The sequence below is a fragment of the Zalophus californianus genome, chromosome 7, assembly GCF_009762305.2.
Source record: "Zalophus californianus isolate mZalCal1 chromosome 7, mZalCal1.pri.v2, whole genome shotgun sequence".
Taxonomy (NCBI): Eukaryota; Metazoa; Chordata; class Mammalia; order Carnivora; family Otariidae; genus Zalophus; species Zalophus californianus.
The window spans coordinates 98,923,461-98,949,801 of NC_045601.1; the positions used below are offsets into that span (position 1 = coordinate 98,923,461).

At 43.3% G+C, this 26,341-nt stretch overlaps 2 protein-coding genes across 8 annotated transcripts in view; both read right to left on the minus strand.

Annotated features, from left to right (window-relative positions):
* Window positions 1-5,347, minus strand: part of EFHC1 (EF-hand domain containing 1) — a 69,185-nt gene extending 63,838 nt beyond the window's left edge. The window contains exon 1 of the mRNA XM_027601418.1: window positions 5,187-5,347. Coding sequence (XP_027457219.1) covers window positions 5,187-5,249 — 63 coding nt within the window. The 5' untranslated portion in view covers window positions 5,250-5,347. The remainder of the gene's footprint in view (window positions 1-5,186) is intronic.
* Window positions 5,348-14,805: 9,458 nt separating this feature from the next.
* The window catches only part of PAQR8 (progestin and adipoQ receptor family member 8), a 115,499-nt gene continuing 103,963 nt past the window's right edge, over window positions 14,806-26,341 (minus strand). For 5 of the 7 annotated variants that reach the window (XM_027604167.2, XM_027604164.2, XM_027604168.2 and 2 more), the window contains one exon: window positions 14,806-19,167. In XM_027604167.2, the coding sequence (XP_027459968.1) occupies window positions 18,073-19,137 (1,065 nt within the window). In that variant the 5' untranslated portion in view covers window positions 19,138-19,167 and the 3' untranslated portion in view covers window positions 14,806-18,072. Of the gene's footprint in view, window positions 19,168-22,222; window positions 22,465-26,341 lie in introns of those variants that run through there. The other 2 variants (XR_003521771.2, XM_027604159.2) reach the window with 2 other exon arrangements.

Sequence of the window (26,341 nt, forward strand, 5' to 3'; positions counted from 1 at the left end):
GGGAACTACAAAACAGCCAGAAAACATGAAATGGCATTAATAAATCCTTACCTATCAATAGTTACTCTAAACATAAATGAACTGAATTTTCTAATCAAAAGACAAAAAGCTGAATGATTTAAAAAAAAAAACCCACAAGATCAACTATATGCTGCCTATACTATAAGAGACTATAAGAGACTTGCTTTGGCTTGAAGCACATACATAAGCTGAAAGTGAAGGAATGGAAAAGATAATCCATGCAAGTGGAAACCAAAAGAGACATGGGTAAGTATACTTACAACAAACAAAATAGACTTTAAGCCAAAAATGGTAACAAGAAACACAGATGGTCATTATATAACGGTAAAGGGATCAATTAATCAAGAAGATATAACAACCACCTGAAACTAATATAACACTGTGTTAATTATGCTGGAATTAAAATAAAACAGAGGGGGAAAAAGATATGATCATAAATATACATGCACCCCACATCAAAGCAGATACTAACAGATGTGAAAGGAGAAATAGACAACAAGACAATAATAGTAAGGGGTTTCAATAGATGACTAAATCAGATAGGAAATGAACAAGGAAAGGTTGGATTTGAACCATACTTTAGACCAAACAGACCTAACAGACATAAAAAGAATAATCCATCTAACAACAGCAAAATACACATTCTTCTAAAGTATACCAACATTCTCCAGGATAGGTTATATGATAGGTGACAAAATAAGTCTTAGCAGATTGAAATCATACCTAGTATGCTTTTGCACCACAACAGTATGAAACTAGAAATCAATAACAGGAAGAAAACTGAAAAACTCCCAAATATGTGGAAATTAAGCAACACACCCTTGTACAACCAGTGGGTCAAAGAAGAAATCAAAAGGGAAATCAAAAAGTATCTTGAAACAAATGAAAATAGAAGCACAACATATGTAAACCTTTGGGAACCTGCAAAAGCAGTTTAATAGGGTTTTTTTGTTTTGTTTTGTTTTTAGACAGCAAGAGAGAGAGAGCAGTGGGGGTAGGGATGGGGGTGCTGAGGGAGAGAGAGAATCCCAAGCAGGCTCCCCGTTCAGGGCAGCGCCCAACATGGAGCTCGATCCCACAACCCTGAGATTATGACCTGAACCAAAACCAAAAGTCAGATACCCAACTGAGCCACCCAGGTGCCCCAATAGAGGATTTTATAGTGATAAATGCATGCATCAAGAAACAAAAAAGATCACCCTGATATCAACACCAGATAAGGGTACTATAAAAAAAAGAAAGTTACAGACCAATATCCTTGATGAATATAGATGCAAAAATTATCAAAAAATATTAGCGAACCAAATTGAACAGCTCATTAAAAGGCTCATACATCATGACCAAGTGGGATTTATCCCTGAGATGCAAGGATGGTTCATCATACACACATGAGTACTTGTTATACAACACATTAAGAGAATGAAAGATAAAAATCATATGATCATCTCAAGAGATGAAGAAAAAGACAAAATATCCATTCATAATAAAAATTTGACAAACTGAGTATAGAGGGAACATACCTTAACACAGTAAAGACCATATGTGACAAGTCCATAGCTAACATCAAACTCTATGGTGAAGGGTTGAAAACTTTTCCTCTAAAATCAGGAACAAGACAAGGGTGTCTACTCTTACCATTCCTATTCACCATAGAACTAGAAGTCTTGGCCAGAGCAATCAGGCAACAAAAAGAAGAGGCATCCAAATAGGAAAGGAAGAAGTAAAACCCTCTTTGTATGCAGATGACATGATCTTAAATTCAGAAAACCCTAAAGACTCCACCAAAGAACTGTTAGAACTAATCAATGAATTCAGTAAAGTTGCAGGTTACAAAATCAACATACAGAGAAAAACTGTGTTTCTATACACTAACAATGAACTATCTGAAATTGAAATTAAGAAAACAATTCTGTTTACAATAGCATAAAAACAATAAAATACTTAGGAATAAATTTAAGTACATGAAAAACCTATACACTGAAAACTATTAAGACACTGATGAAAGAAATTAAAGAAGGCACAAACAAATGGAAAGGTATCTTGTGTTCCTGGATTGGAAGAATTAATACTGCTTAAATGTCCACACTATCCAAAGTGATCTACAAATTCAGTGCAATCCTTATCAAAATTCCAATGGCATGTTTCACAGAAATAGAAAAAACAATCCTAAAATTTGCATGGAACCACAAAAACCCCAAATAGCCAAAGCAGTCTTGAGAAAGAAGAACAAAGCTATAATCTCAGGAAACAAACTGAGGGTTGCTGGAGTGGTGGACTGGTGGGGGTGTGGGAGAGATGGGGTGGCTGGGTGATAGACATTGGGGAGGGTATGTGCTATGGTGAGTGCTGTGAATTGTGCAGGACTGTTGAATCACAGATCTGTACCTCTGAACCAAATAATGCAATATATGTTAAGAAAAAAAAAAAGAAGATAGCAGGAGGGGAAGAATGAAGGGGGGTAAATCGGAGGGGGAGATGAACCATGAGAGACGATGGACTCTGAGAAACGGACTGGGGGTTCTAGAGGGGAGGGGGGTGGGGGGATGGGTTAGCCTGGTGATGGGTATTAAGGAGGGCACGTTCTGTGTGGAGCACTGGGTGTTATGCACAAACAATGAATCATGGAACACTACATCAAAAACTAATGATGTAATGTATGGTGATTAACATAACAATAAAAAAGAACAAAGCTGGAGGCGTCACACTTCCTGATTTCAAACTACCATTACAAAGCTACAGTAGTAATCAAAACTACATGGTACTGGCATAAAAAGAGACACATAAGCCAATGGAACAGAATAGAGCCCAGAAATAAGCTCATGCATATATGGTCAACTGTCTTTGACAAGGGTGCCAAGAATACACAATAGGGAAAGGACAGTCTCTTCAACAAATGGTGCCAGGAAAACTGGGTATCCAGGCAAAAGAATGAAAATGGATCCCTATTTTATAGAACTCACAAAAATTAACTCAAAATGATTGAAGACTTAAACATAAGACCTGGAACTATAAAACTCCTTGAAGAAAAAAAGGGAAAAACTCCCTGACATTAGTTTTGACAATGACTTTTATTTATTTATTTTTTAAAATATTTTTATTTATTTGTCAGAGAGAGAGAGCACAAGCAGGGGGAGCAGCAGAGGGAGAGGGAGAAGCAGGCTTCTCACTGAGCAAGGAGCCCGATGATGTGGGACTTGATCCCAGGACCCTGGGATCATGACCTGAGCCGAAGGCAGACGCCTAACGACTGAGCCACCCAGGTGTTCCGACAATGACTTTTAGATATAATAACAAAAGCACAGTCAGCGGAAGCAAAAATAAAGAAGTGGAACTACATAAAATTAAAAAGCTTCTGTACAGCAAAGGAAATAATCAACAAAATGACAAGGCAACCTAGGGAATGGGAGAAAATACTTACAAACTGTCTTAGTCTGTTCAGTCTAGTCTAACAAAATACCAGAGACTGGGTAGCCTCCCCACCCCTCTTAGTCATTATGGTTCACCTTCTGAATGCTTTGAGTGTAATACACACCTAGTTCTTCAGTGCTGAGTAAAGATAGTGACCAAATAGGCAAATAGGTTGACACTTGGACCGTGTTTTTAAAATAGAAAATATGTCCAATGCACAGTTATTCTTATATGAAGGACAGCAATGTATATTCTCAGAGCCTGGGACCTACAGTCTGTACATTTGTAATCCCCCAAATCGACTCAACCCTGCCTAACCCACACTCACCAACACCAAACGCTTAGGCTTGCTCCTGCACGGGACAGGAATGTGCCTACAATTTCTAACAAGAATGAAAAAGCCCACTGAAGGAAAAGCTCTGCGATGCTGTGTCTTAATGCAGGGATAATTATGAAGAAGAGGCTCAGAATCCACACTCCCTCACCAAAATTTCAATTTCAGTTCATTCTCCCAAAGAAAATAAATGGACTACATATTTTATCTTACCTTTATATACATGGAAAGGAGCTTACAGCTTAAATTATTAAGCTATACAATTTATTATTGTCTCATCTATGACAGTTTACTGAATCTCAACATTGATCTTCAAACATATATTTCAGTAACCAGGTTAAAATTAAAACAAATACTAAATAATTCTGTCAAGGGCTAAGCTATGTCAGGAGAAAAAAAAAAACAAGCTTTTTTTTTTTTTGGTCTACAGAATACAACTAAAAACAGTTAAAAGTAGCAAAGGAGCAAAATCATCTAATCAGGCATCTTTCATTAAAATGTTAGAAAAGAATAGGACTAGGGGAAGAAAAAAACAGCTAATCAATTGTGGTTGAAAGGACTGGAATGGAATTATCTCCTACAAAGCAGGGAGGGATGGTTTGGGAGGAAGATAGGCAAGTGTTGAAAGTCTAACTTTTGGAGAAACAGCAATTGAGAAAGAAGATAAAACAGGACTGGGGAGAAGCTGGGACTAGGCTGTAGACAAGTCAGAAGTGCTGAACGGAAAGGGGATGGGGCTAGGTAGAAGCATAAATGAGGAGGGCGGAGACTGCGTAAAAGAACCTGGTGGAAAGAGGAGAATGAGTGGAAATGATTTATATAAGACTGGAGACGGAGCTGGAAGGGGGCAAGATTAGTGGGTCCAGGATAAAGAAGAGGAAGGAGGCGAGCGGGAATGATAGGCCTGGGGAGATGGGCAGGATGAGGCTGTGGGAAGGAGGACGAAGATGTTAAGGAGGCTGAGCGGGAGAAGGGGCTAGCCTGGGGGACTGAGGGTGGTCAAGAAGGGAGCTGGGCAGAGAGGGGTACGGTGTGGGAGAATGAGCTAGGAGAGGACCTAGCCAGAGCTGGGGAGGAAAGTGGGGGAAAACAGAGATCTTGGGGGAGGTGAGGCAGGGGCTAAAGGAGCAGGGCAGGAGGAAGAACGCAGCTAGGCCGACGAGAACGAAGGAGGCCAATAGACTGCCAGGATGGAGTGAAAAAACTAGAGGATGGAGCGGAGGGCAAAGCCTGGGGGAGAGAGGGTGAGGCTGGAGGGGGAGGACGCAGGAATTGTGGTGGCGGACTGAGAAAAGTGGGGACAGAGGACGGGGTCTGAAGGGAAAGGGCAATCTTGGGTGGAGGAGGCAGGTGCACCAAGGGGCGAGCTCTCCGAGGCCGCCGGGGGTGGGGCCGGGTGGGGGTGGGGCAGAGAAGTCCTCACCGTGGCGTCCTTAAAGGACGTGCCCGGGAGAAAGGGCAGGCCATGCACAGGGTTGGACACCATCGCCGCCGCTTTCGCCGCCGCCGCCACCTGAGTCCGGTGTTGGCCTCCTGGGTTGCCGGGGCGACGAGCCGCGTCCGCCGGCCTCGCGAAGCTCCATGGTAATGCCAAACATCCGGAGCGCCGCGCGCGGGGGCGGGGCCTGAGGCGCGGGCGCGACGGGTCTGCGCGTGCGCCGCCCGCGGGCCCGGCGTTCTGACTGAGGCGGGAGCTGGTGGGCGTGGTGGGAGGACGTGACTGCGAGGAGGCTCCCCTAGTCACCTTGAGGTGCAGGGGTGGGGGCCGGCCTTTAGAGGGGTTACAGTGGAGGGGAAGGTGCTTCCTTCCGTCCACCCAGTCCTCACAGCTCCCCGCCCGCGCCGTGAGCTCGGGTCCCGTCTTCTCCCAGCCTTGGGAATAGGGCTCTTGTCCCGGTTCACACTGAAGTGTAAATGGTTGGTTCCGGTTGAAAGTGGCACCCCGTGCCCGTGCTTGTTGGGGGCAGGGGCTGCGGATTACTCATGGTTGTATCTCTTGCTCAAGGATGTTCAGGGAACTAATGCAACCGATCGTCCCTCATCCTCCCATTGCTGCATTATTTTCCATCTTCGCCTCTCTTTATTCTACGGGTCAATACCTGCCGCTCTGCAGCCTCTCAATTTTTGAAGGCTGGGCCTTGCCTATTCACCCCAGGACACTCAATATTCGTTGACTGTAGAGCTATAGGGTGCTTATCTCAATTCTCTTGATCTCTATACCTCTCTGCCGCTGCAATGCAAAGATCCGACCCACAGGGGGAAATGCATCTCCTTCGGAGAGAAAACTAAGTCATAAAGACGCAAACAAGTGGGGTGAGATAGTGTCAGGATCGTAGGTATTCTCGCCTTTGGTGATTTTTATAAAACTTGTTTAAATTATTATGCCTTTAAAGAAATATAATCTCGTTCCTGAAGCATCTTCAGGAAAGAAAGAAAACCCTATCCATCAGCACCGAGGAGTTTAAAAATAAAAACAAAAAGCAAACAAAACCCTGGTGCCCAGACATGGGATTCATTAGGTCTGAAATAGAGTTCAGGAATCTGATTTTTATAACAGCTGTTCCTGATAATGAGCCAGTTTAGGAACATGATAGAGTAGCAAGCCTGCCACAGAAAGCATAGCTCCACGTCATGGGTAGTTGAGTGCTAATGCAGACAGCAGCTTTAGTTTTATTGCCGCTTGTCAGAGCAAATCCCTCTGTTGGGCTTCACTAATGGGCATGAAGCTCAGGGGGTGAAGGACATGAATCCACTGATGGCACCTGAAGCAGTTATTGGTGGCTGTCTACCACATCCTGCTTAGTTTATTTTCCACTAACCCCTCCTCTCTCCTCACTACTTCTGTTTTCCTGTTCTTGTCCCCTCCCCTTTTTTTACCTTTAAATTTTTAAAAATTTTCTATTAGTATATTACTTTAATGCAGACATTTAATGCTTTAAAAATCGATGAATTACCATTGTTGAATTTACTGAAAACTTTAAAAGCATCTGTCCATTGCATTATATCTTAGCCACTGACCTAGGATACAAGCCAGCTACTGGAAGAATACTTCAAAATGGCAAGTTCAACCTTTAAAGAGGTTGAAGATGCCTCTCTCACTTCTCTCCACCTCACTGATGCTGAGTATCCAGAAACACTGGTAGCTATAATCCTTGCTGACTCTTGGATAATAACCTTTAACTCTTACCAGTTATACGATCCTGCCCTCCTCTCTATCTTAATAAAAGTAAATCCATGGCATTAGGATACACTTGAAAGAGCCCTTCTGGACTAACTGCTTGGTCGCACTTGGGTCTATATTCCCTAGATTGGGTAGGGAAGAAGTCCATGGGGGCTGGAAAGGGTAAGTCATGCCTAAGTCTATTGTCCATTGTGTCATCTGTTTCTATTTGAAGAGTGGCCTCTGCTCAAATGCCTTTCTGTTCCAGAAGAACACACTAGTTAAATGGCTAACCAAGTGTGTTTTAATACTTTCAGACCCTAGAAGTGCATGGTGACAAAAACTTTTCTTGGTCTATATTCTCCTAAAAATGCCATCACCCCTGAGGAGAGGAAGCTGGGCCGTGTTGCATTGATGCTAAAAAGCACAGGGACAAGTGTGTAAAGAAGGGGGGGGGAATAAAAAAATAAAGGTAGGGCTTCGGAAAACTGCTTGAACCCTGAGGTTTGGTATGATTAAGAGTTTATATCACAGGGCGTCTGGGTGGCTCAGTCAGTTAAGCCGCTGCCTTTGGCTCAGGTCATGATCCCAGGGTCCTGGAATCAAGACCCGCATCGGGCTCTCTGCTCAGCGGGAAGCCTGCTTCTCCCTCTCCCTCTCCCCCCACCGCCCAGCTTGTGCTCTTTCTCTTGCTCACTCTCTCAAATAAGTAAATAAAATCTTTTTAAAAAGAGTTTATATCCCGGGGACGCCTGGGTGGCTCAGTCGTTAAGCGTCTGCCTTCGGCTCAGGTGATGATCCCAGGGTCCTGGGATCGAGTCCCACATAAGGCTCCTAGCTCAGTGAGGAACCTGCTTCTCCCTCTCCCTCTACTGCTCCCCCTGCTTGTGCTCTCTCTCTCTCTCTGACAAATAAATAAAAATCTTTAAAAAAAAAAAGTTTATATCCCGTTTCTCCCAAACATGACTACTTAGCATGGATCAGGCTTCAGTTTGCACTCACCATTTTCCACTTGGTGCAATATACAGGAGGGAGCAGGAAACTGACCATCCCTGACAGCTCGAGTAAAAAGTGCCACGGGCGGGCGCCTGGGTGGCTCAGTTGGTTAAGCGACTGCCTTCGGCTCAGGTCATGATCCTGGAGTCCCAGGATCGAGTCCCGCATCAGACTCCCTGCTCAGCGGGGAGTCTGCTTCTCCCTCTGACCTTACCCCCTCTCATGTACTCTCTCTCTCATTCTCTCTCTCAAATAAATAAATAAAATCTTAAAAAAAAAAAAAAGTGCCACGGTCTGAAGGCTGTGCATAAAGCCTGGACTCAGAAGACCGCAGAAATATCGCATGACTTTAGCAGGTGTTTCACAGCGTGGGGAAAGGAAGATATGGAAAGATCAGTCTGCCAGCAGACCAAACCCGAAAGAGGGCCTCATGCTGGATGATGATCCCAGGAACTGATGGGAGATAGCAGACTGGCAGAGGTTAAAATAAAGCAGTTGTAAAAATTAGGCATCTCTTTTTCAGGATTTTGCCCAGAATGCTGGCTTTATCCAGAATTCGTTTGCAATCCTGTGATATTATTCTTCAGTACCTAAAGTCACAGGACATATATCAAGCAGGTGTGTGTGTGTGTGTGTGTGTGTGTGTGTGTGTGTGTGTGTGTGTGTGCGCGCGTGTGTGTGTGCGCGCGTGCGCGTGCGCGCGCGCGCGCGCCCGGTAGATATTTATGCAATGATTTTGGGTGCTCTACTTCCCTCTGCTGGATAAAAACGGTACAACATGGTTTCTGAAAAAACTCAATTCTACACCTGTAAGTTTGAAAGTGCTGGGGGTGTGGCTAGTGTGTGGCCATAGTGGTGAGACCTTGCAGGGGAGTGTCCCTCAGTCAGAGTGCTACCCAGCATTCCTTTCCACCGCTCACTTCTTAGTTTCTGGAATCTCTTATCTTAGAAGAGTGCCCAGAGTCAAGCCACTTCAATCTTTGCAAAGTATGGTAGAAGGAGAGAGAAACACCATCAGGGATTTCCAAGTAGTTATAGGGGCAGATTTAGGACCCACAGGAAATCTTCATTTGACACAAACTCATGCAATTTGGGTTTAGTTTTGGCCTTGCAGTGGTTTCCTGCCAGGGGTTCCAAAAAACTTGTGTTTCTGCTCCTTTTTTCTTCCTTAAGTCAGACACATTCTATAACTTTAGCTGATTCAGATGGCATTCCCTTCTCTCTGAAAAAGCCTATCAAACATCACCTCACAGAATCAGAGATTTCACAGGATATAAGCATCATAAAGATAGGTTATTTGTTTTGGTCACTGCCATTTTCCCGGATCCCAACACAGTTGGGATACTCAATAAACAGTTGTACAATGATTGACCAACTAAGTGAGTGAATGACTTGGAGATCATCCAGTATTTTTAACTGCCGGTCTCCACTAGGAGGCGGTAAAATCAACTTAATGGATTGTGACAACAGTCAGAATTTTTCATTAAAAAAAGGAAGAAATAGGATCTAAATTATCAGGATGTATCCCATATTATATGGGTAAGAATAATTTACTGAAAAAGTTTTCAAAATATGTACATACACATTCATATTCCAGATATTTTTTTTCATGGTCACAATCAAAACACTTGGAAATCGACACTATCCAGCCCACTCATTTTACTGATGAGAAATCCCCAGACCAAAAGAGATTAAGAAACCATCAGCTAATGACTGGTTCCCAGCTGAATATTTCTTACACTCCACCTCATCTTCTCTCAGATGGAAAAGATACTCCTCCTTCAGCACGTGAGGGATCATTGACTTTGCAATCCTGCTTGTCAGTCATCTCTGATTTAAGAAGGCTATTAATAGTATGGACAAAGAGAAATATGAGAGTGATGTGGCAGTAATATCTACTATAGTTGTGGATTCCAAATGTGGGCAGGCAGGTGGAGTCCATTAATTCAGGTAAATGATAACCTTGAAACAATGGGGAAATGCCTTTGATACCCCCTCTCCCATTGCACACCTCAAGCAGTCTTCCTTTTCTCCTTTTATATATGCAGCATAGAACAGAAAATGAAACACCAGGTTGGGGTCTTAAGAACTATAGTCGTGTCCTCACTGTGTTATGAATATTTGTGTGAGCTCAAACAACTTACCTACCTGTGATTCTGGTTTTTTCATCTCTAAAATGAGAAGCCTGAACCAGAATTAATGATCACTAATTGTTTGGGGGTCATGGGGTCATCTTGAAAACCAAGTGAAAGCTATGGATGAAAAATATGCAGAACCCTAGGAAAATAAAACATGTATTAATTTGTTATGAGTAGGGAGAAATCCTTCCCGAGGACAGAGAGCTCCCACTCTGGGAGATACCTCCGAGAGCCCATGGAAAGGGTGAACACTTCTGTATAGAACCCACAGCACCCTGCTCTGCATAAAGTGATAGAAATAATTATGACAATGATAGCCACTAGTACTTATTGAATATGAACTTTGTGCTAAGGTATTTTTACCACAGTAAAATTAATCAGATTCCAAAATGATTTGTTCTTGCTGGAAAAAAACAAAACAAAACAAAACACCGAGTGGAGATGCTTTGCATGTTTCCATAGTTGTCTTTGAGAAAAAGAAATTGCGTTAGCCCAGAATAGTGCTCAAGTTCACTTTAATGAATAATAGGATATATTTAACAGGTCCTGAAGATAAGGAAGGATTCACTAGAGAAGTGTAGGGAAATAATCGAGGATAGTCAGTGGTTCTTAAAGCTGGTTTGAGTCCTCGAAGCTCTTCCAGATGTCACAGATGGCTTCTGAGATTGACATGTGTCATGTGACTAGGTCTGCATTGGATTCTAGCACAAAAATACATTTAAGAATTTCACTATCGGTCCTGCTTCAGCAGTAACAGCCTGAGGACTTATGCTTGGCTCAAGTGTCTAGAAATGAAACAAGAACTGCATCTTTAGGTTTATTTCATTTGAGGGCACAAAATAAAAAAAAAAAATCCATATTACCCTTCCTTCCCAATTCTACACTTCTAGTTCACATAATTGGCAGTGGGGAAGTTAGACCAAAAAGACCTTCTACAGTCACTTTTGTTTTGGTTGTTAAGAATATGGACTCTGGATTCAAAGTCCCGAGTCTCTGTGAGATTGCATTACTTACTAGCCAGGTAGCCCGGGACAAACTTACCTAATCTATCAGTTTCCTCATTTGTAACATGGAGGCAACAATAACATCTATCTCATAGGGTTGTATGAAGGGTTAAATGAAAGAATCTAAGAAAACAGCTCGGCTAAGGACTTGGCAAGGAGTGAGCACTAGCTAATGTAAACTGTTAATGTTACTATTATTCCTAGTTTATAGACTCTGCCCTGGGTGTTTCGTTGCATTTTTGCCCAGAGGATTACCCAGAGTACAAACCAGTGTCAGGAGAACAAGGAAACACTCAAAGCCTATCTGGGAAGTGGAGGTCAGTGTTCTGAGCACTTAAAAAAAAAAACGCTAAGAAGAATCTGGGAAGAATCCTCCAGGCACCAGAGTGTGTCCACGGGAACCGAGTCCCTGTGGCCAGGCCCATAGATGGAATCACTTAATGATAACCTGGTTTTGTGTAGATTGAAAGGGACAGGATTTACCATTTTCTATGGGCAAGGTAATGTGTAATTAGTAATTAGTCCATGTAGGTAAACAATGACCCTGAATTTTCTCGAACAGAATTCTTCCCCAGCATACCCTGTCCTAAAGTCACAGTAAGAGCTGAAGTGCTTACAAGGCTCTCACAGTCTGCATCTCCTACTGCCCTCCCTCTCTCCGTTCATGCTGGCCTCCTGCTATTCCTAGTGTGCTCTGGCCTCAGGGCCCTTGCACTTCTTCCCTCTGCCTGGGAGAGAAACAGAGCCAACTCCCTCACCTCTTTCTGGAGTCTTCCCTGATCCTGTTTAAAACTGCACACCCACCCCGCCCCTCTGGCCTGTTCTTCCTTGCTTTCTGTTTCTTCTTGGCACCATCACCTTCTAACATTCTATATAACTTACTTATTTGGTTCATTGTCTGTCTTACCCCTACCTCCAGCCCCTGAATATAAGCCCCCCAAGGGCAAGGATTTGTGTGTTTTGTTCATTGCTGTATTCCTAGAATAGGGCTTGGCACCGAGTGGTGGTCAGAGTTTGTGGAGTGGCTGCCAGTGAATCCGGATACTCACCCGTTCAGCAGGCAAGGCCTCCCCTCCAGTGAAGGTCTTTCTAGCAGGGCACTCTCAGAGGGCTTGAGTCAGGAGAAGCATTTCAAAGAATTCTTTCAACACAAGATAACGTATCATCGGCTTTGTCGTGTGAGCCAGTATCTCAGCCATAGCATCATTAAATTACCGACGTAGTGTAATGTCAGAAGGGGGTGTAATGTAACTATCTTGGTATTTCCATAAATTGAGCCAGAGACCGTTGATTTTGTACTTTATAGAATGAAAGTATTAGATTGCTTAATATTTCTCGGTCCCAATTTCTGTTTTTTTTTTTTTTTCAGGAAGCATAATTTTATGTGACACTAGCTAATTTACCTATCACTGATAACATTTCACTATAGCTTTATTTTTCCCCTGGAGAGGTTTATTTTCGTGATGGGCCCGTGGATTATCTTTTTTTCCCTATTTTTCTGCATTTTCTTTAATTAGCATATATTACTTGAAAATGAGAAATAAGGACTCTTGGGGGACTTTCTGCTAAGTCTATAACTCTTTTATAAGGCAGAGAAGAATTTTTTTTAAATCCCATATTCAAAGTCATACAACATGTCAAAATCCCTGGGAGAACTGATTGTTTGAAGAACTGACGATCCCTAGTGAAAGAGGAGAGGGAGGGTTTGCATAACCCTGGCAAGATTATCAATACCAGATGAATTTCTTATCCAAGGAATCAAAGTATTTTCAAGAATCTGTGACTGGAGAGTGAGATTTGATGTTATACTCTAGGCCAGCAAGGGCCTGTTGCCAATTGGGCCTGTTGCCTTTGGGCTCTAAGAAAACTGTGAGGTGCAAAGAATGCTTTATTTGGCATCCAAGGACACAGTGTGAAGTAAGTCACTTCAACCTGCAAAGAAACAATACAACCCTCGCTATTCATGAGGTATTTAGGAACAAAAGTTAAAATGAGATTAGGTTAAAGTATGCACAATAGTAAAAGTGCTTCACACACTGTAAAGGGCTCTGCAAATATTTGGGTGTTGATGTTTCTGATTAGCTGAGCCTTGGATTTATCTGAAGGAAAAATGCGTTTGAGTTTAAACATTACGAGTTATGTGACTTTGAACCAATCATTCCACTTTCCTAGGGTGTTTCCTAGTTTAGTGGAGATTTTTTTGGCCTTGCTTCACATGATTATTTAGAAGCTTAAATGGATGTGGAAATGTTTTGGAAAGCATAATGCACGATAAGATCTGAGGTGTTACTCTGTAGCCTTTGAGTTGGTCAAGGCCTCTTGGAATCTAAAATACAGTGCATACCTCTTCCTATGAGATCCTGTTAGGTAAGAAAAGCCCTTACCTTAGATAGATATGCTCTCAAAATTAATGTTTAAATGAATTTTCCTTTTATTGCAAAGCATTTCCTTCCATATTATTTTAATAAAAGTTCCTTAAGGGATAAGATGGTTATTTTTTGTTAAAGGAGACAGCTAGAGCGTAACATGCTGTTTCCAATTTAGTAAATCAGGAACTTGTACTCAGGTTGGAACCCTACATTCCCTGAAGGATGGGGCTTTAATTACCTGGGACTTTACTGCCTGTGGAAATATAGGGCTACTCTGTGTCCAGATGTGTAAAGTGTGTCTGAGACTGAATTAAACACTAGAGGACAGTGTAAAGGGCTAGAGAAGCAACAGGAGTAACAAGAAGTGTTGAGGTCTGACCATAGGTGACAGCCTTACTGGTGGGAGAGATATTTCTAGTCTCTGGGGGACAAAGGTAGAGATCTCAGTCCTTTTAAAAATGTTCTGGTACAGAGCAAGTCCCAGCCTCCCCTGGGTTTGGCTGGCCATCTGGCCCTCAGGTTGTCACTAGGAGACCAAGACCTAGAGGGAGATGCTGTGATGGCCCAACATGGGAAGATGCTCGTTCTCAGCAGTCTGAAAACTCTCTGTGCAAGGGTCCCTGCTTTCTTTTCCTCACTGTGGGATATCCAGAGCCAACATGGGTACCTGCCACCAATAGGTGCTCATAAATACTTGAGGGATCAGTAACTGAAGAGTGGTTAAACTATTAATAGTGACAACAGAAGCATTTGCAAGCTGCCTATGGCCTCCGTGGGTCATAAAAAGGGTTAGGGCAAGAGGGATATCCATAATTCTATCAGTGGTGCCTCAAGCCAGACAAATGTTGTCTTCTCACTCTTGTGACAGTACTATGGCTTGAAGCTGGAGCAGTCTGGAGAATGACTTTTTTCTTCACAGCTATTAAATATAACAGGCTACAAAATCCTTTGGTAGATAGGTGCCACATATCACAACACATTCATTATGGTAGCTATTATAGTGCAATTATAATTCATAAGTTTTGTATTTTAAAAACAAAAATTGTACATCAATTCAAAATTTTGAAAACATTTAACACTATTTCCCATGAAACTAGAAGTATTTATTCAATTAGATGGAAATCCTCAGAGAAATCAACTCCATACTTTTTGTGGGGTAGGGGTGGCAATATGATCTTTTCACAAGTGGGGATTTAGGGTGTGTGTGTATATTTGGGGTGCTGGGGTATGGAGATTTTTAAAGATTTTGTACTTTCCTACTTCTAGGTGGATATAAATTGTCCTGACCTCCTCCTCCTGGCAATGTTTGTCTAGATAAAACCTTTAAGGTAGGCCTTGTCAAAGAAACAAGATAGTTGTTGACGGTACAGCAATCCATATATACAAAATCTGTTTAATGGTCATTCGTGTAAGTAGATTTATATTAAAATAGTTCCATTTTTTCTTTGCCAAGCAATCAACCAAACCCTAGGACCCATACAATTAATAGCCCAAAGACTTGGCTACAATAGCCACGCTGAGTAAGACATGAGCGCCATCTGGAGGGTCCACTTGAACCTACAGTGCAGCATCTGAAGAACCTGCTAAGTATTAAGGTACCATTTGTGGATAGGAGTCAGGAATGAGCTACCTTCATTCCACAAACTCAGCTCCTACTATTTCAGGCTTCCAATAGAGGACTGAGAATATTGTTATTCAGTGAAGTGCTTTTAGCCGAGGTGGGAAATGAAACTTTAACACCTGAGGAGTACTGACATTAGCTCATTAGTAAATATAAGTCAGAAAGTACTAGGCAAGAGGGAATAGGCAAATATGTCCCCAGTCGGCTGCGTCCTGATGCCCCATCTCCTTACCCTGAGTAGGGCCTCATACAACTCAATCAGAATTTTTATTCACAAGATGTAAATGACTGATAGTTTAGGTTTTCCAGAGGCATTTACGTTTTAATATAGAGAGAACTGGCAGAATTTCCAGATGTCAACTGTAGGGGAGGCTATGGGGGAGTAAAACAATCATCTCCTTTATCAAATACTTATTTCTTTTAAATAAACTAGGTCTGTTCCTTGCTGATACACTCATTTTAATGAAAATGTTCTAAAAGGAGTATTTAGTCCCTCAAAAGTCTGAGTAACTTAAAACATTTGCATTTCCTATGCTTATATATTTCTAATGAGACACTGATTATTTTGTTTGTTTGTTTTTTATGACACTGGTATTTTAATTCGATACTTAGTCCCCAATGCTCTCAAATATCTCTGGTGAAAAACTATTTTTTAAAAATTTCCTATCACTTGAGGGACCAATACATGGTGTAAATTAGAGTAATAATTTCATGGCAATATCTTAAAGAGTTTCACCTATCTGAACTTGTCACAGACTGTTTAGAGTGGGTCAGCTGACCATGGTCTGTTGACTACATTTAAAGATCGCTGTTGCTGCCCTATTTCTTATTTTCTAAAAAATACCTGCATTTGGCCTGAAGATCTCTGTCCAGCAGGACCACCACCATGTTCAAAAGCCTGACTTACACTTTCCTCCCAACTTTTAGAAGAATACAGTCTTTGAATCCATAAAAATGAACATTTCAAACATTTTCTAGTCCCCATTTTAAACTGACCCTCTTCTTGCAATGTGTTTGTACAACTCCCCCATTCCCTTGTTTAGTTCAACTGGCTTCAGTTTTGCCAACTTTATTTGTGATGAATTTGGCCTAGACACCAGAAGCTTATGTAAGACACTTGGGTAGCACAGAAGTTCAGGTATTTAAGGATTAACAGAGAAATCCATCTAGGAAATCCATGTAGCAGACAAGACATATGCTTTCTTGACATGAAGATTATAGGAAAGCTTCAGTTGAGGCTCTGTTTTTTTTTGTTTTATTTTGTTTTGCCAAATGCAAACTGACAGCATCTTTGTTTGTTTGTTTGTTTGTTTTGGTTGACAGTGCCTTTGATTTATAAGTAATTCTGGTTTTCTGACGTTTCTTTCACCCACTGGTTCAAAAGCAATGCATTCTTTTTTTTCTTATCCCAATAACCCAAAACTGAAAATTCCACATGGCCATCTATTAAGTGTTCGTATGTTTCCATTTATAAGGCACAAAATCCACAAATCGCTCGGAGAAAGGAAGAAAACAAAGACCTGAAGATAAAATAACCTATTAATAGAAGAAATTCATCAAATTGGAGTGAAAACAAAGTACTTCTCTTTGTAGTAAAAGGGATCTTATACTGATAGGAAACATAGCCTCTGAGAAGACTTCCATGGCTCCTCCATCAACACAGCCCCCTTCGCTGGATTAGTACATAAAATCGGTCCTGAGAGAGGGCTGTGTGACCAGAACACATCAATCACAAGTACCACTTATCCCACACAAGCTACTGGGCAACAGAAAATTCTAGCTACAGGGTATCTGGTTCACCATTCTTACCCAAAGGAGCCTTCAGGGACCAACCCACAATGATCACACATGCTCATCTGTCCTGGGGCTTGATTATTTTAAGGATTCAGCTCTAAGTTGGGGCATAACCTCCTGCCTGAGGAGCCCGAACTAGGGTAATTATGTGGGTCCTTTACATGGCAGCATCTAGTTAAGAGGCTGGACCTTGGGATCCTCTTGAAATAATCAGATCCCTAGAAGGACCAGAACCAATTCACTCTATTAGGGTTTTTTTGTTTGTTTGTTTTGTTTTTTGTTTTTAAACATGCTCGTCCGAATCTGGAGAAAACTCCCTAGCACAAGCCCCAGATTTTCTGGCCTGTAAGGCAGCCCTGGTTGATCTCAAGTACTGCAGTCCACAGGTATAAAACAGAAGGGTCTCATGACACAAAACAGTATCCACACTTGTTGGCTGGGCCTCCTGATGGCTCTCGGCACTGTACTTTCTAGTACCATGTAGTAGTATGTGAAAATAAGCTTCCTGAATGTCCATATAGATCCAAGCATTTCCTGGAAATATGACGACTTCATAGTCCTCTATATTACCATGCAAGGTACAGATGGGAGTAGAGAAAACAGCCAGGCAGACGTCATCCCGAGAAAAGGGTCAGTGTCAGAGTGGGCAAGACAGAAGGGACCAGAACTCAGATGAACCGAGTAATTCATTATGTCTAAGGGTTTCACTGAATCATCTTGAAGATTCTGACTTCTCCACCCTGGATCATCTGAAATCCAAATGAAATCAAGTTCTTGGGTCAGTTTACTCAATTACCAAAAACCAATATAGTAGGATGGTCATTCCAATACGGTGTGGACTAGCCACGTACTTACTTTCCAGTCCAACTTTGTTATCCCTTTAGCTCCAGGACTTGCCCCTGCTGGCCAAAGTCAGAATTCCTCTAAATTTTCAGGCAGAAAGATCGTCCTTAGTTCAGTGTCCTTTGAATCCTAGCCAATGTCCCTTCCTTTCCTGTATCTTGTAAGGCTATGACACAGAGGGAAAAGTAATACTCCTTTTATTAGCAACAACTATTAACAACAAAATTCTTGAATCCTTTGGCTTTCCAATTCCATAGCATACCCTTGGAAACATGTGTTAATTTAAAAGCAACTCTTAAAAACAAAAAGTCAACTCCTATTGTTGTACTGAGTTTTCCCCAAATCACGACAGCCTGCCTCCACACCTCACCCCACCTGCCAGTCTCAGGAATCTTTCTTTGTCAGTCTGGCCTTGACTTTGTGTCTCAGGAGGGCTGCAGTGGCAGCGCTGCAGGCCGCCAAGAAGAAGAAAGAAAGACAGGCCATGTAGACAGACAGGGGGCCATGGCGCTGCAGAAAGATCTCCTGCCGCCCTTGGTAGTCCAGAAGGATGGCCTCCAGCTGGGAGAGCGTACAGACAGACAGAAAGGCGTGGAAGATCTGATGCCCATGGCCCACAATGTCACAGGAACCCGGGAAGTACTTCTCAGGCACTGGGCAGGAGAAGAAGTAGGCGCTGACCAAGAAGAAGAGGATTTGGAGGGTGTGGTACCAGGCCGCCTGCTCCTGGCACCCAGCCAGGTGGCACAGGGCCACGCGGTGTGCCACGGGGCTGATGTCTAGGACGAAGGCCAGCCCCGCCGGCACCACTTGACAGATCTTCCTCATGACCGGGTAAGGCCTGCGGTAGCGGTACTTGGCATAGCAACAGCCAGCGCAAGACAACCAGCCGCAGAAGGCAGCTGCCGGCAAGAAGAAGAGCCAGAACAGCTCGTACCAGGCCTGGTCGGAGCTGTAGAAGAAGTGCGCCAAGGCACTGCCGTACTGGTAGACGCTCACGCCCACGTAGTCCACAAAGTAGAAGGTGTAGTGCGAGAGCTCCGACTTGGACTGCAGCAGGTGGGCCAGAAGGCTGCACGTGAGGTAAGTGATCGACGACAGGATGAAGAGGAGCAGGGGCAGCGAGCGCGTGGAGGCCCACGGCAAGGCCTCGGCCTCGGCGAAGGCCCAGAATCGCAGGAGCACGGCCAGGGCGGCCAGCAAGTGGGTCCACACGTTGACCACCTCGTTGTGCTTCTGAAAGAGGCTGAAGAAGTAGTAGCGCCACTCGTGGCCCGTGGGGCGGTAGCCGGTGTGGATGTAGGGCTCCCGGAAGAGCTGGGGCACGTCGGTCTCGGGGACGGTGCAGGGCATCTTGGGAAGGCCGTCCTCCAGGAGCTTGGGCAGGCGGCGCAGCTGCTGCCCGCTCACCGACAGCGTGCTCAGGCGCTCCAAGATGGCGGTCGTCATGCCTGCCGGCGCGGCGGACGGCGGGGCGACCTGCAGAGAACACAGGAGAATCGGCACACCGGGGGCAGGCGCTCGGAGGCGCGGCGGCAAGGGCTGTGGGGCTGCTTAGTGCTTCTAGTGGGAGCCCGGGAGCCGCAGACAGCTTCTCTGAGCCTCATCTTTGTCTCATCGGTACTCAATTGTTGGACAAAGATCCCTTCCCACCTGAAGGTTCTGGTTTCGTCTCTGCTACCCAGGGCGGTGTGAAGCAAAGTCCTATCTAGTAAGATGTAATGATAGCCACAGGGTAAGTAACGGTGCCTTTAGAGGCTTTGAAGTTTCCTAGATGTTATTACAATGAGGTCATCAGGCTCTAGTAGTATGAGATATTATATGGAAATATAAAAATTATATTGATGGTACTAACGATAGCCTACATTTCTTGAGCACCTAATCTTAAAATAGCCACTAAGTTCACCAGTAACTTGAAATTCTGAGATAAGCAATAGTTAACTTGAACTTCAAAGGAAAGACAGGCAAATGAGTCATGAATTTGGTTGGTAAAGACCAATACATATTCTGGGAAATACTTTAACAGTTAAAATTAACACATGGCCTAAACTTAACATAAAATCTAATTGTAAAGATTGGTTTTCTTTTCTTTTTAAATTATGGTCTGGAAGGTAAGTAGTTTTGGATTTGTCTCTCCTGGGTACCTAAATCAGTACTCAATGAATTTCAGACCTCAAAAATGCTTACTTACCCTACACTTGGAATTTTTACATGATACAGATGAGCCAGATGAGCATAGCAGTAATTTCATAAAAAATTTCACAAGATAGCTGCTGCAAATTTTCATGTGAATTTCTTGGGTAAAGAAATGGATTTTCAGCATATATACAGCTACCTTCTGTACTTCGTATTTCCCAGCCTCTTTTCTTCAGAAAAGTTCAAAACTTGATTGTTTTATCTAAATGGCCCCCTCACTTCAGAGCCCTTCTGCTGGGAGAGATACAGCAAGTGCTTCTCAAGGCATTACTAATTTTAGTGAAGAAAATTTAATCTTCCTACTCACATTTCTTAATATTGAAAAGGAAAAAATATTAGGTCTAAAATGCAGGGCATGAAAATTAATAAGATGGGAAAAAAAGTTCAGGGAGATGTGGACTCAGTCCTTGGTTTAGGACCACTTCCTGGGTAACCTTGGGCAAGTTACAGAGCTATCTAGGCTTCAGTTTCTTCATCTGTAAAATGGGAGTAATAATTCTACATACTGTATGAGTGGTTGTGATAGTTAAATGCGAGACTCTAAAGTACAAAATGCTTACTAAGGATTATGGAGTCAGAAGGACAAAAAGAGGGGGGGTGCTGAGAGAAAGAAAACAGTCATCAGAATACCTTAATTTTTTAAAACAGAAAAAGAGAAAAAGTTAAGCAGTGCTTCCACTGTCAGCCAGCAGGGGGAATCCAAGAGCCTGGGAGTTGAGTTCTAGATGGGAGACTCCTCCAATTGACCTCCTGTGGTTGTTAGTGACAGAGCACAGCAGGGGTAAGGGAAAGGGATGGGAAGGTGGGAACAGGTGGAATATGCTGGCCCCAGAATCAAGTGGACCCACTGCATGACTGGGCCTGGGACACGGGACAATGTTTCAAGTTGTCCCGTGGCTACTGGCCGAGAAGCATGTAGCTTGGGGGAGCTGGGCTTTGTTGGAGCTCTGGGGAATTAAAGAGCTCTATTCTTTAGATATAGGCACATCTCTTGTGAAGTGGAGAGGAAATCAGACAGAAATATTGGTGTGATTTTGTGGTTGGGAGAAACAGAGGTGAGTCACTGGGGGATATGAACTGTAGAGGAAAGAATCCCTAATGATACTCCCGGGTAGGCCCCACCATAGCATTGCCATCTAAGATCAAGGGTGTTTCCATCATCTCTGGGTGACCAAACCAGTTAGAGACAATTCCACATCCAAAGTTAAATAACACATGACTGCACGATTTCTGCTCATGTTTGTCTCCTCAAAATAGGGTGTCTAGGACAATAGCAAGTTCTTACAAACCAGTAACACAAGCGAATTTCTAAGGACTGAAAACTTGGGTTTTGGTTGCCTAATGGTTGGAACCGAGCACGATGCAGACCTGGGAAGCAACTGGCATCTGTCTGTTCTGAGGGAGAAAGGACAGATCATGATGCTGCTTTATTGTCATTTTCCAGAAAACCCCGTCTGCAGAGCTCTGACCCCAAGAGTTCCTCCAGTCTTCATATTACCAGCCTCACCTCATGGCTTTATGTGGACAAGTTCTTTTCAGAAAATTATTTCTACGTCTCTCATACTTACAGAAAATAAACAAGGAGAGGTTGCTTCAAAGGAAAGGATGCACAGGAAAAAAAAATTGGCAGAATCATTATTTCTCCTGCAAATGAGGCTTTCTTTTCCAAGGATCTTTAAAATGCCGCCACACCAGCCTCAGGGTCTCCTTAATAACTCCATCCTCTGGAGTGTGCAGCCCCATACCCACAGAGAGACCTGGTTGTTGCTGCGGCACTACCATAATGGCCTCTGACTCAAGATACGATCCCTCATCTCTGTCAGTGATGAGAATGCTACCAAGATCTAGGTCATCTATCTGTGGGTGAAAAGGATCTAAATTCCTCTTTGGAAGGGCAGGTCATGAAAAATTCTAAACTAATGCTCAGAAAGAGAAAGGATTCTTTTTTTGTCCTGTGCTTAGCAACTGCCCCTTCCCTGCCATAAAATCTTCCCTTCATCTGAGAGCAGCCACCACAGACACAGCAGTGGTGATAGGGTGTAATTTTTGTATCATTAACTTCAGAAACTCCTGTCCAGTGGTCACCCCCATAGACAGCACTACTTTCACTGGGCCAGAGTGTGCTGTGCTTCTAGAAATAGGCTTCAAAGGGCCCGCTGTCAAGTTTGAGAGCCTGTCTGGGAGGAAACTACATATTGGCCTCATGATGTTGGTGCAGGCACACATCTCCAGCCATCCTGGTGCTGGCTCTGAGTAAGGGTCTCCCCTTCATTCCTGGCCTCTGTCCCCATGCACTCCTCCCTGAGCTGATGTGGCCATCAATCAACCAAGATGTTACCTTAGAATGATCTCTTGTGCACAGGGTATGCTCCAGCTCTTCTGCTGAGACAGCCAAAAGGTCATCTTCTTGAAGAATTCTCATGAACTGGCTAAGCTCAAGTCCTATTTGGATCAACCAGAGAGCTCTTCCAGAGCAAAGACAGTCTGCTCAACGATACCGCAGACTACAAAGGCCACGAAGGAAGAATAAAAATAAGACCCTTACCTCAAACAGCCTACAAGAAGATTCACACTTCATGAATCTGTAGCCAATACCACCAGACTGCATATAATTGGGTGTTAAGTAGAGTGAAATACAAACAAGTCTCCAGAGCAGAGCATTTGGGGCATGCTGGGGCTAAGACACGTGAAGGGGTGAGGAGCAGGGCATTCTGGGAGAGGGGTGAATATGAGTGAGGGAATGCAGTGGCTTCTTTGTGGGTCCATAAGCAGAGGGGCTGTTGGGGAGTAATAAGGCCACGAGTGGGGTAGGTGCCATGGCATTAGGGGAAGTTTAGATTTGATGTTGCAGAAAGCTGCTAGCTTGCTCAATCCTTGTCTCACCTGAGCTGTGGGGATTCATACTGCTGACCAATGCCCCCTCCTTGGCTTAAGTGATACAATACTCTCTGGTCTTGCCTGTTTTTTGTTTTTTTTTTTTGTCCCACCACCCCTGTCAACTGTGGTGTTCCCAGGGGTCCACCATCTGCTCCCTTTTCCACATCCACAGTCCCTCTCATGCGGGTACTTCTCCCACAGCCTTGGCTTCAGCTAGCACCTGTATCAGATGATTCCCACACATACATCTGCAGCCAGATCTTCCCTGAAATCTGGATTCAATTATCCAGTGGCTCTGGATTTCCAACTGAATATTCCACAGGCACTTCAAATTCAACATCTTCAACTTCTTCAACCCAGATCTGACCCTTCGCCTACATCTGATCAGTCATTTAGGGTCGGTTGATTTTATCGGAACATTTCTGGAATCCATTCATTCTTTCTATTTCTACTGCTCTCTATTCAGGCCTTCACAATGAACTTAGGCAGAGGATAACAGCAGTGTCATAACTCACCTCTTCTCCTCAAGTTCCCCTGCCTCATGTCCCCCAGACCCTCTCTTCTCCAAAGCACTTCAGGGTGATGGTTTAAAAATGGAAGTCTGATCACCACTTCCCCCACCTACCCCTAGCAGCTCACCATTGCTTGTTTACAGCACAAACTCTAAGCCCTTAACAGGCCTACTTCTGTTGACCTCCTTCCACTCCCAGCTTCCTCTCCCAGGAGAGGATCCACACCCCCAGGCCACAGTTGGTGGCCTGGATGATGATACTGGGAGTTTTTCCAAAAGTGCCACACTCTTTATCTCCAGTGCCTGCTTCTGCACACAATGACAGCCCTCCAGTCCAGCAGCCTCAGCTCGTCAACGTTCTGCCCAGGAGCTCTGCCAGGAAGTTTTTCCTAACCCCCAGGCCAGGTTTAAGACTCTCCCCAGCATCCATCTGCCCTGGCCTTCCTCCCCCAGCACACTTCTGTCCTGGGGTCCTGATCGTTGGTTTACTCCACTCACTCCCCTGTTCGTGGCCAGCTCCGTTCTGTGTAGTATACAAGTTCCCATGTCTAAAATGATACACAGCATATAAAATATTTATACATCTGCTCATTATTTACTGAATGAGCAGTTCTTCAGGCCCACACAGATGGCACCAATTTCCTTCTGTTCAGCAAGGTTAAGGGAAAAGAGAAATAATGGTCTGGGAGTTAGGGGGTCTGGCTGTTCCATATTTGCTCTCCTCAGTTAGCTGTGTGGCCATGTCTGATGAGGGAACAGAAGGCTGGCTGAAGACAAAGCGTCAGCAGACAGCCTGCAACCTCCCCCCATCCCCCACTCCTGGGTGGGACATGTGTGACATTCTTCCAGGGAGTTCCCAACTATCTTAATGTTAATGCCTTACTAGAGGTGTAAACAACCTTGACAATGGCAAGGCCTCTGGTATCCTGTGAGTGTTCTTTAATATACAAAAATCCTTTTGAAACCTCCCTTTTCCTAACCTTCCCCAACCCCATGGTATATAATCAGCCACCCCTATGACCCTGGGCCAGCAGCTCTTTCTGCCCACGGGTCCTGTCTCCATGCTTTAATAAACCACCATTTTGCACCAAAGACGTCTCAAGAATAGGGCTTCTGTCGTGAGTGGCACACGTAGGGCAGCTCCATTGCTCTGCGCGGAATCGACACCAGGAGTCCTCGGCTCCGGACTCCACCCCGTTGAACCTCACCTATATCCCAAAACCCCATCATGCCCAAGACATTAAACTACTCATTGTAATTTTCTTCATGAATAAAGGTGGGTGGGAGGTGATTTCCTGACTTTCCATCTCTCAATATAAAAAGAGGATAAATACAAAAATGGACAGTAGTTGGACAGCGCTTTGAAGAGACAAAACATGCACATTAAAGTACTAGTAAAATATTTTAAAAACTCACAAAAAGATTCTAACTTAGTAATATATATTTTTTCTGTCTTGTATTTGATTTTAATGCAGATTTTGAAACGGAATTTAAAATTTTTGGTTCATTTCTGCGAATCCTCATAATACCTTCCCCAACTGCTTTATAAAGCTTTCATTAGACTCAGATTATAATGGAATTGGAATTTAAAGTTCTATCTTAATATGAACTATTATTTAACTCTATTTTAATAATATGAGTATGATATCTGTACCATGAATTCAGGTAATGTTTATATAAGAAAGTGTTAAAAATGTTACATCGTGTTTTGGACTATTTAGGGGTCCAATCTTAAAGTTTTATTTCAGATGCTCCTTTAAGATGATTTAGAAAAATTAAAGATAATTACTGTAAGAAAAAATAGAAAGAGAAGAACAGGTAAAACCTATGTTCATAGCAATAATTTGACATTTTAGTAAAAAAATATATTTACATTTTCTTCTTAAAAAGAAATCACAACCAAAGTATGCATTTTTAAGGTTTGGTTTTGTTTACCTAGTTTTGATGGGTGAAAACTACCCAGAATGCATCTCCTTTTCAGTAACGTTAAATAAAACAACGAAATGACCTGTTTCTGTGAGTGTTGTGGTCCCCTGGAAGCATACTGCAAACAATGTCAAGTGTCCATAAATAACCATTTCACTTTCGGAGAGGAGCTGTATGGATGGATGAGCAGCGCGGCACCTGGGCCAGTCTCCAGTCTCCTAGTAACAGATGTAACTGCTTATACCAGGTATGCCCACTGCCCTTCCTGCTCCTTGCAACCTCCTCCACCTGCTGGGTTCCCTCTCTGTGGGTGCTCAGAAGTGGCCTGGCCACTTCCTACTTTGGGTGCTGATTATCTCCTACAGCCACCTTTGTAGGATATAGGAGGCCTTTCCTCTGGTCCCTACCTGTGTGTCTCCATGACTATTCCCAACCATCGCCTACACTTTTTATGTATTCCATTAATTCTGCCATTCTTTCAGGCCTTTGTGCTTGTGTACATGCCTGGAATGCCCACCACTGATGCCCACTGGCCAACTCCTCTTCATCCTTCATGCCCCAGTTCAGATTTCCCCTGGGGAGTCTTTCCTTTCAGGTGCTTCTTTGCCTATACCACCACTGCACTACCCCCCACCATAGCACTCTCCTTTCTGTATAATTACAGTGTCCTGGTTTGCGTTACAGGCATACCTTGTTTTACTGTGTTTTGCTTTATTGTGCTTTGCAGATACTGCATTTTTTAAAAGATTTTATTTTTAAGTAAACTCTTCACCCAATGTGGGACTCAAACTCACAACCCCAAGATCAAGAGTTGCATGCTCTACCGACTGGGCCAGCCAGGCACCCCAGATACTGCATTTTTGACAAATGAAGGTTTGTGGCAGCACTCTATCTAGCAAGTCTATCAGTGCCATTTTTCCAACAGCGTTTGCTCACTTTGTGTCACATTTTGGTAATTCTTGTAATATTTCCAACTTTTTCATTATTATCACATTTGTTATGGTGATCTTTGATCAGTGATCTTTGCTGTTACTATGGTATTTGTTTTGGTACCATGTACTGTGCCCATATAAGACTGCAAACTTAATCAATAAATGTGTCTGTTGATTGCTCCACAGACTGGCCAATCCCAGGTCTCTCTTC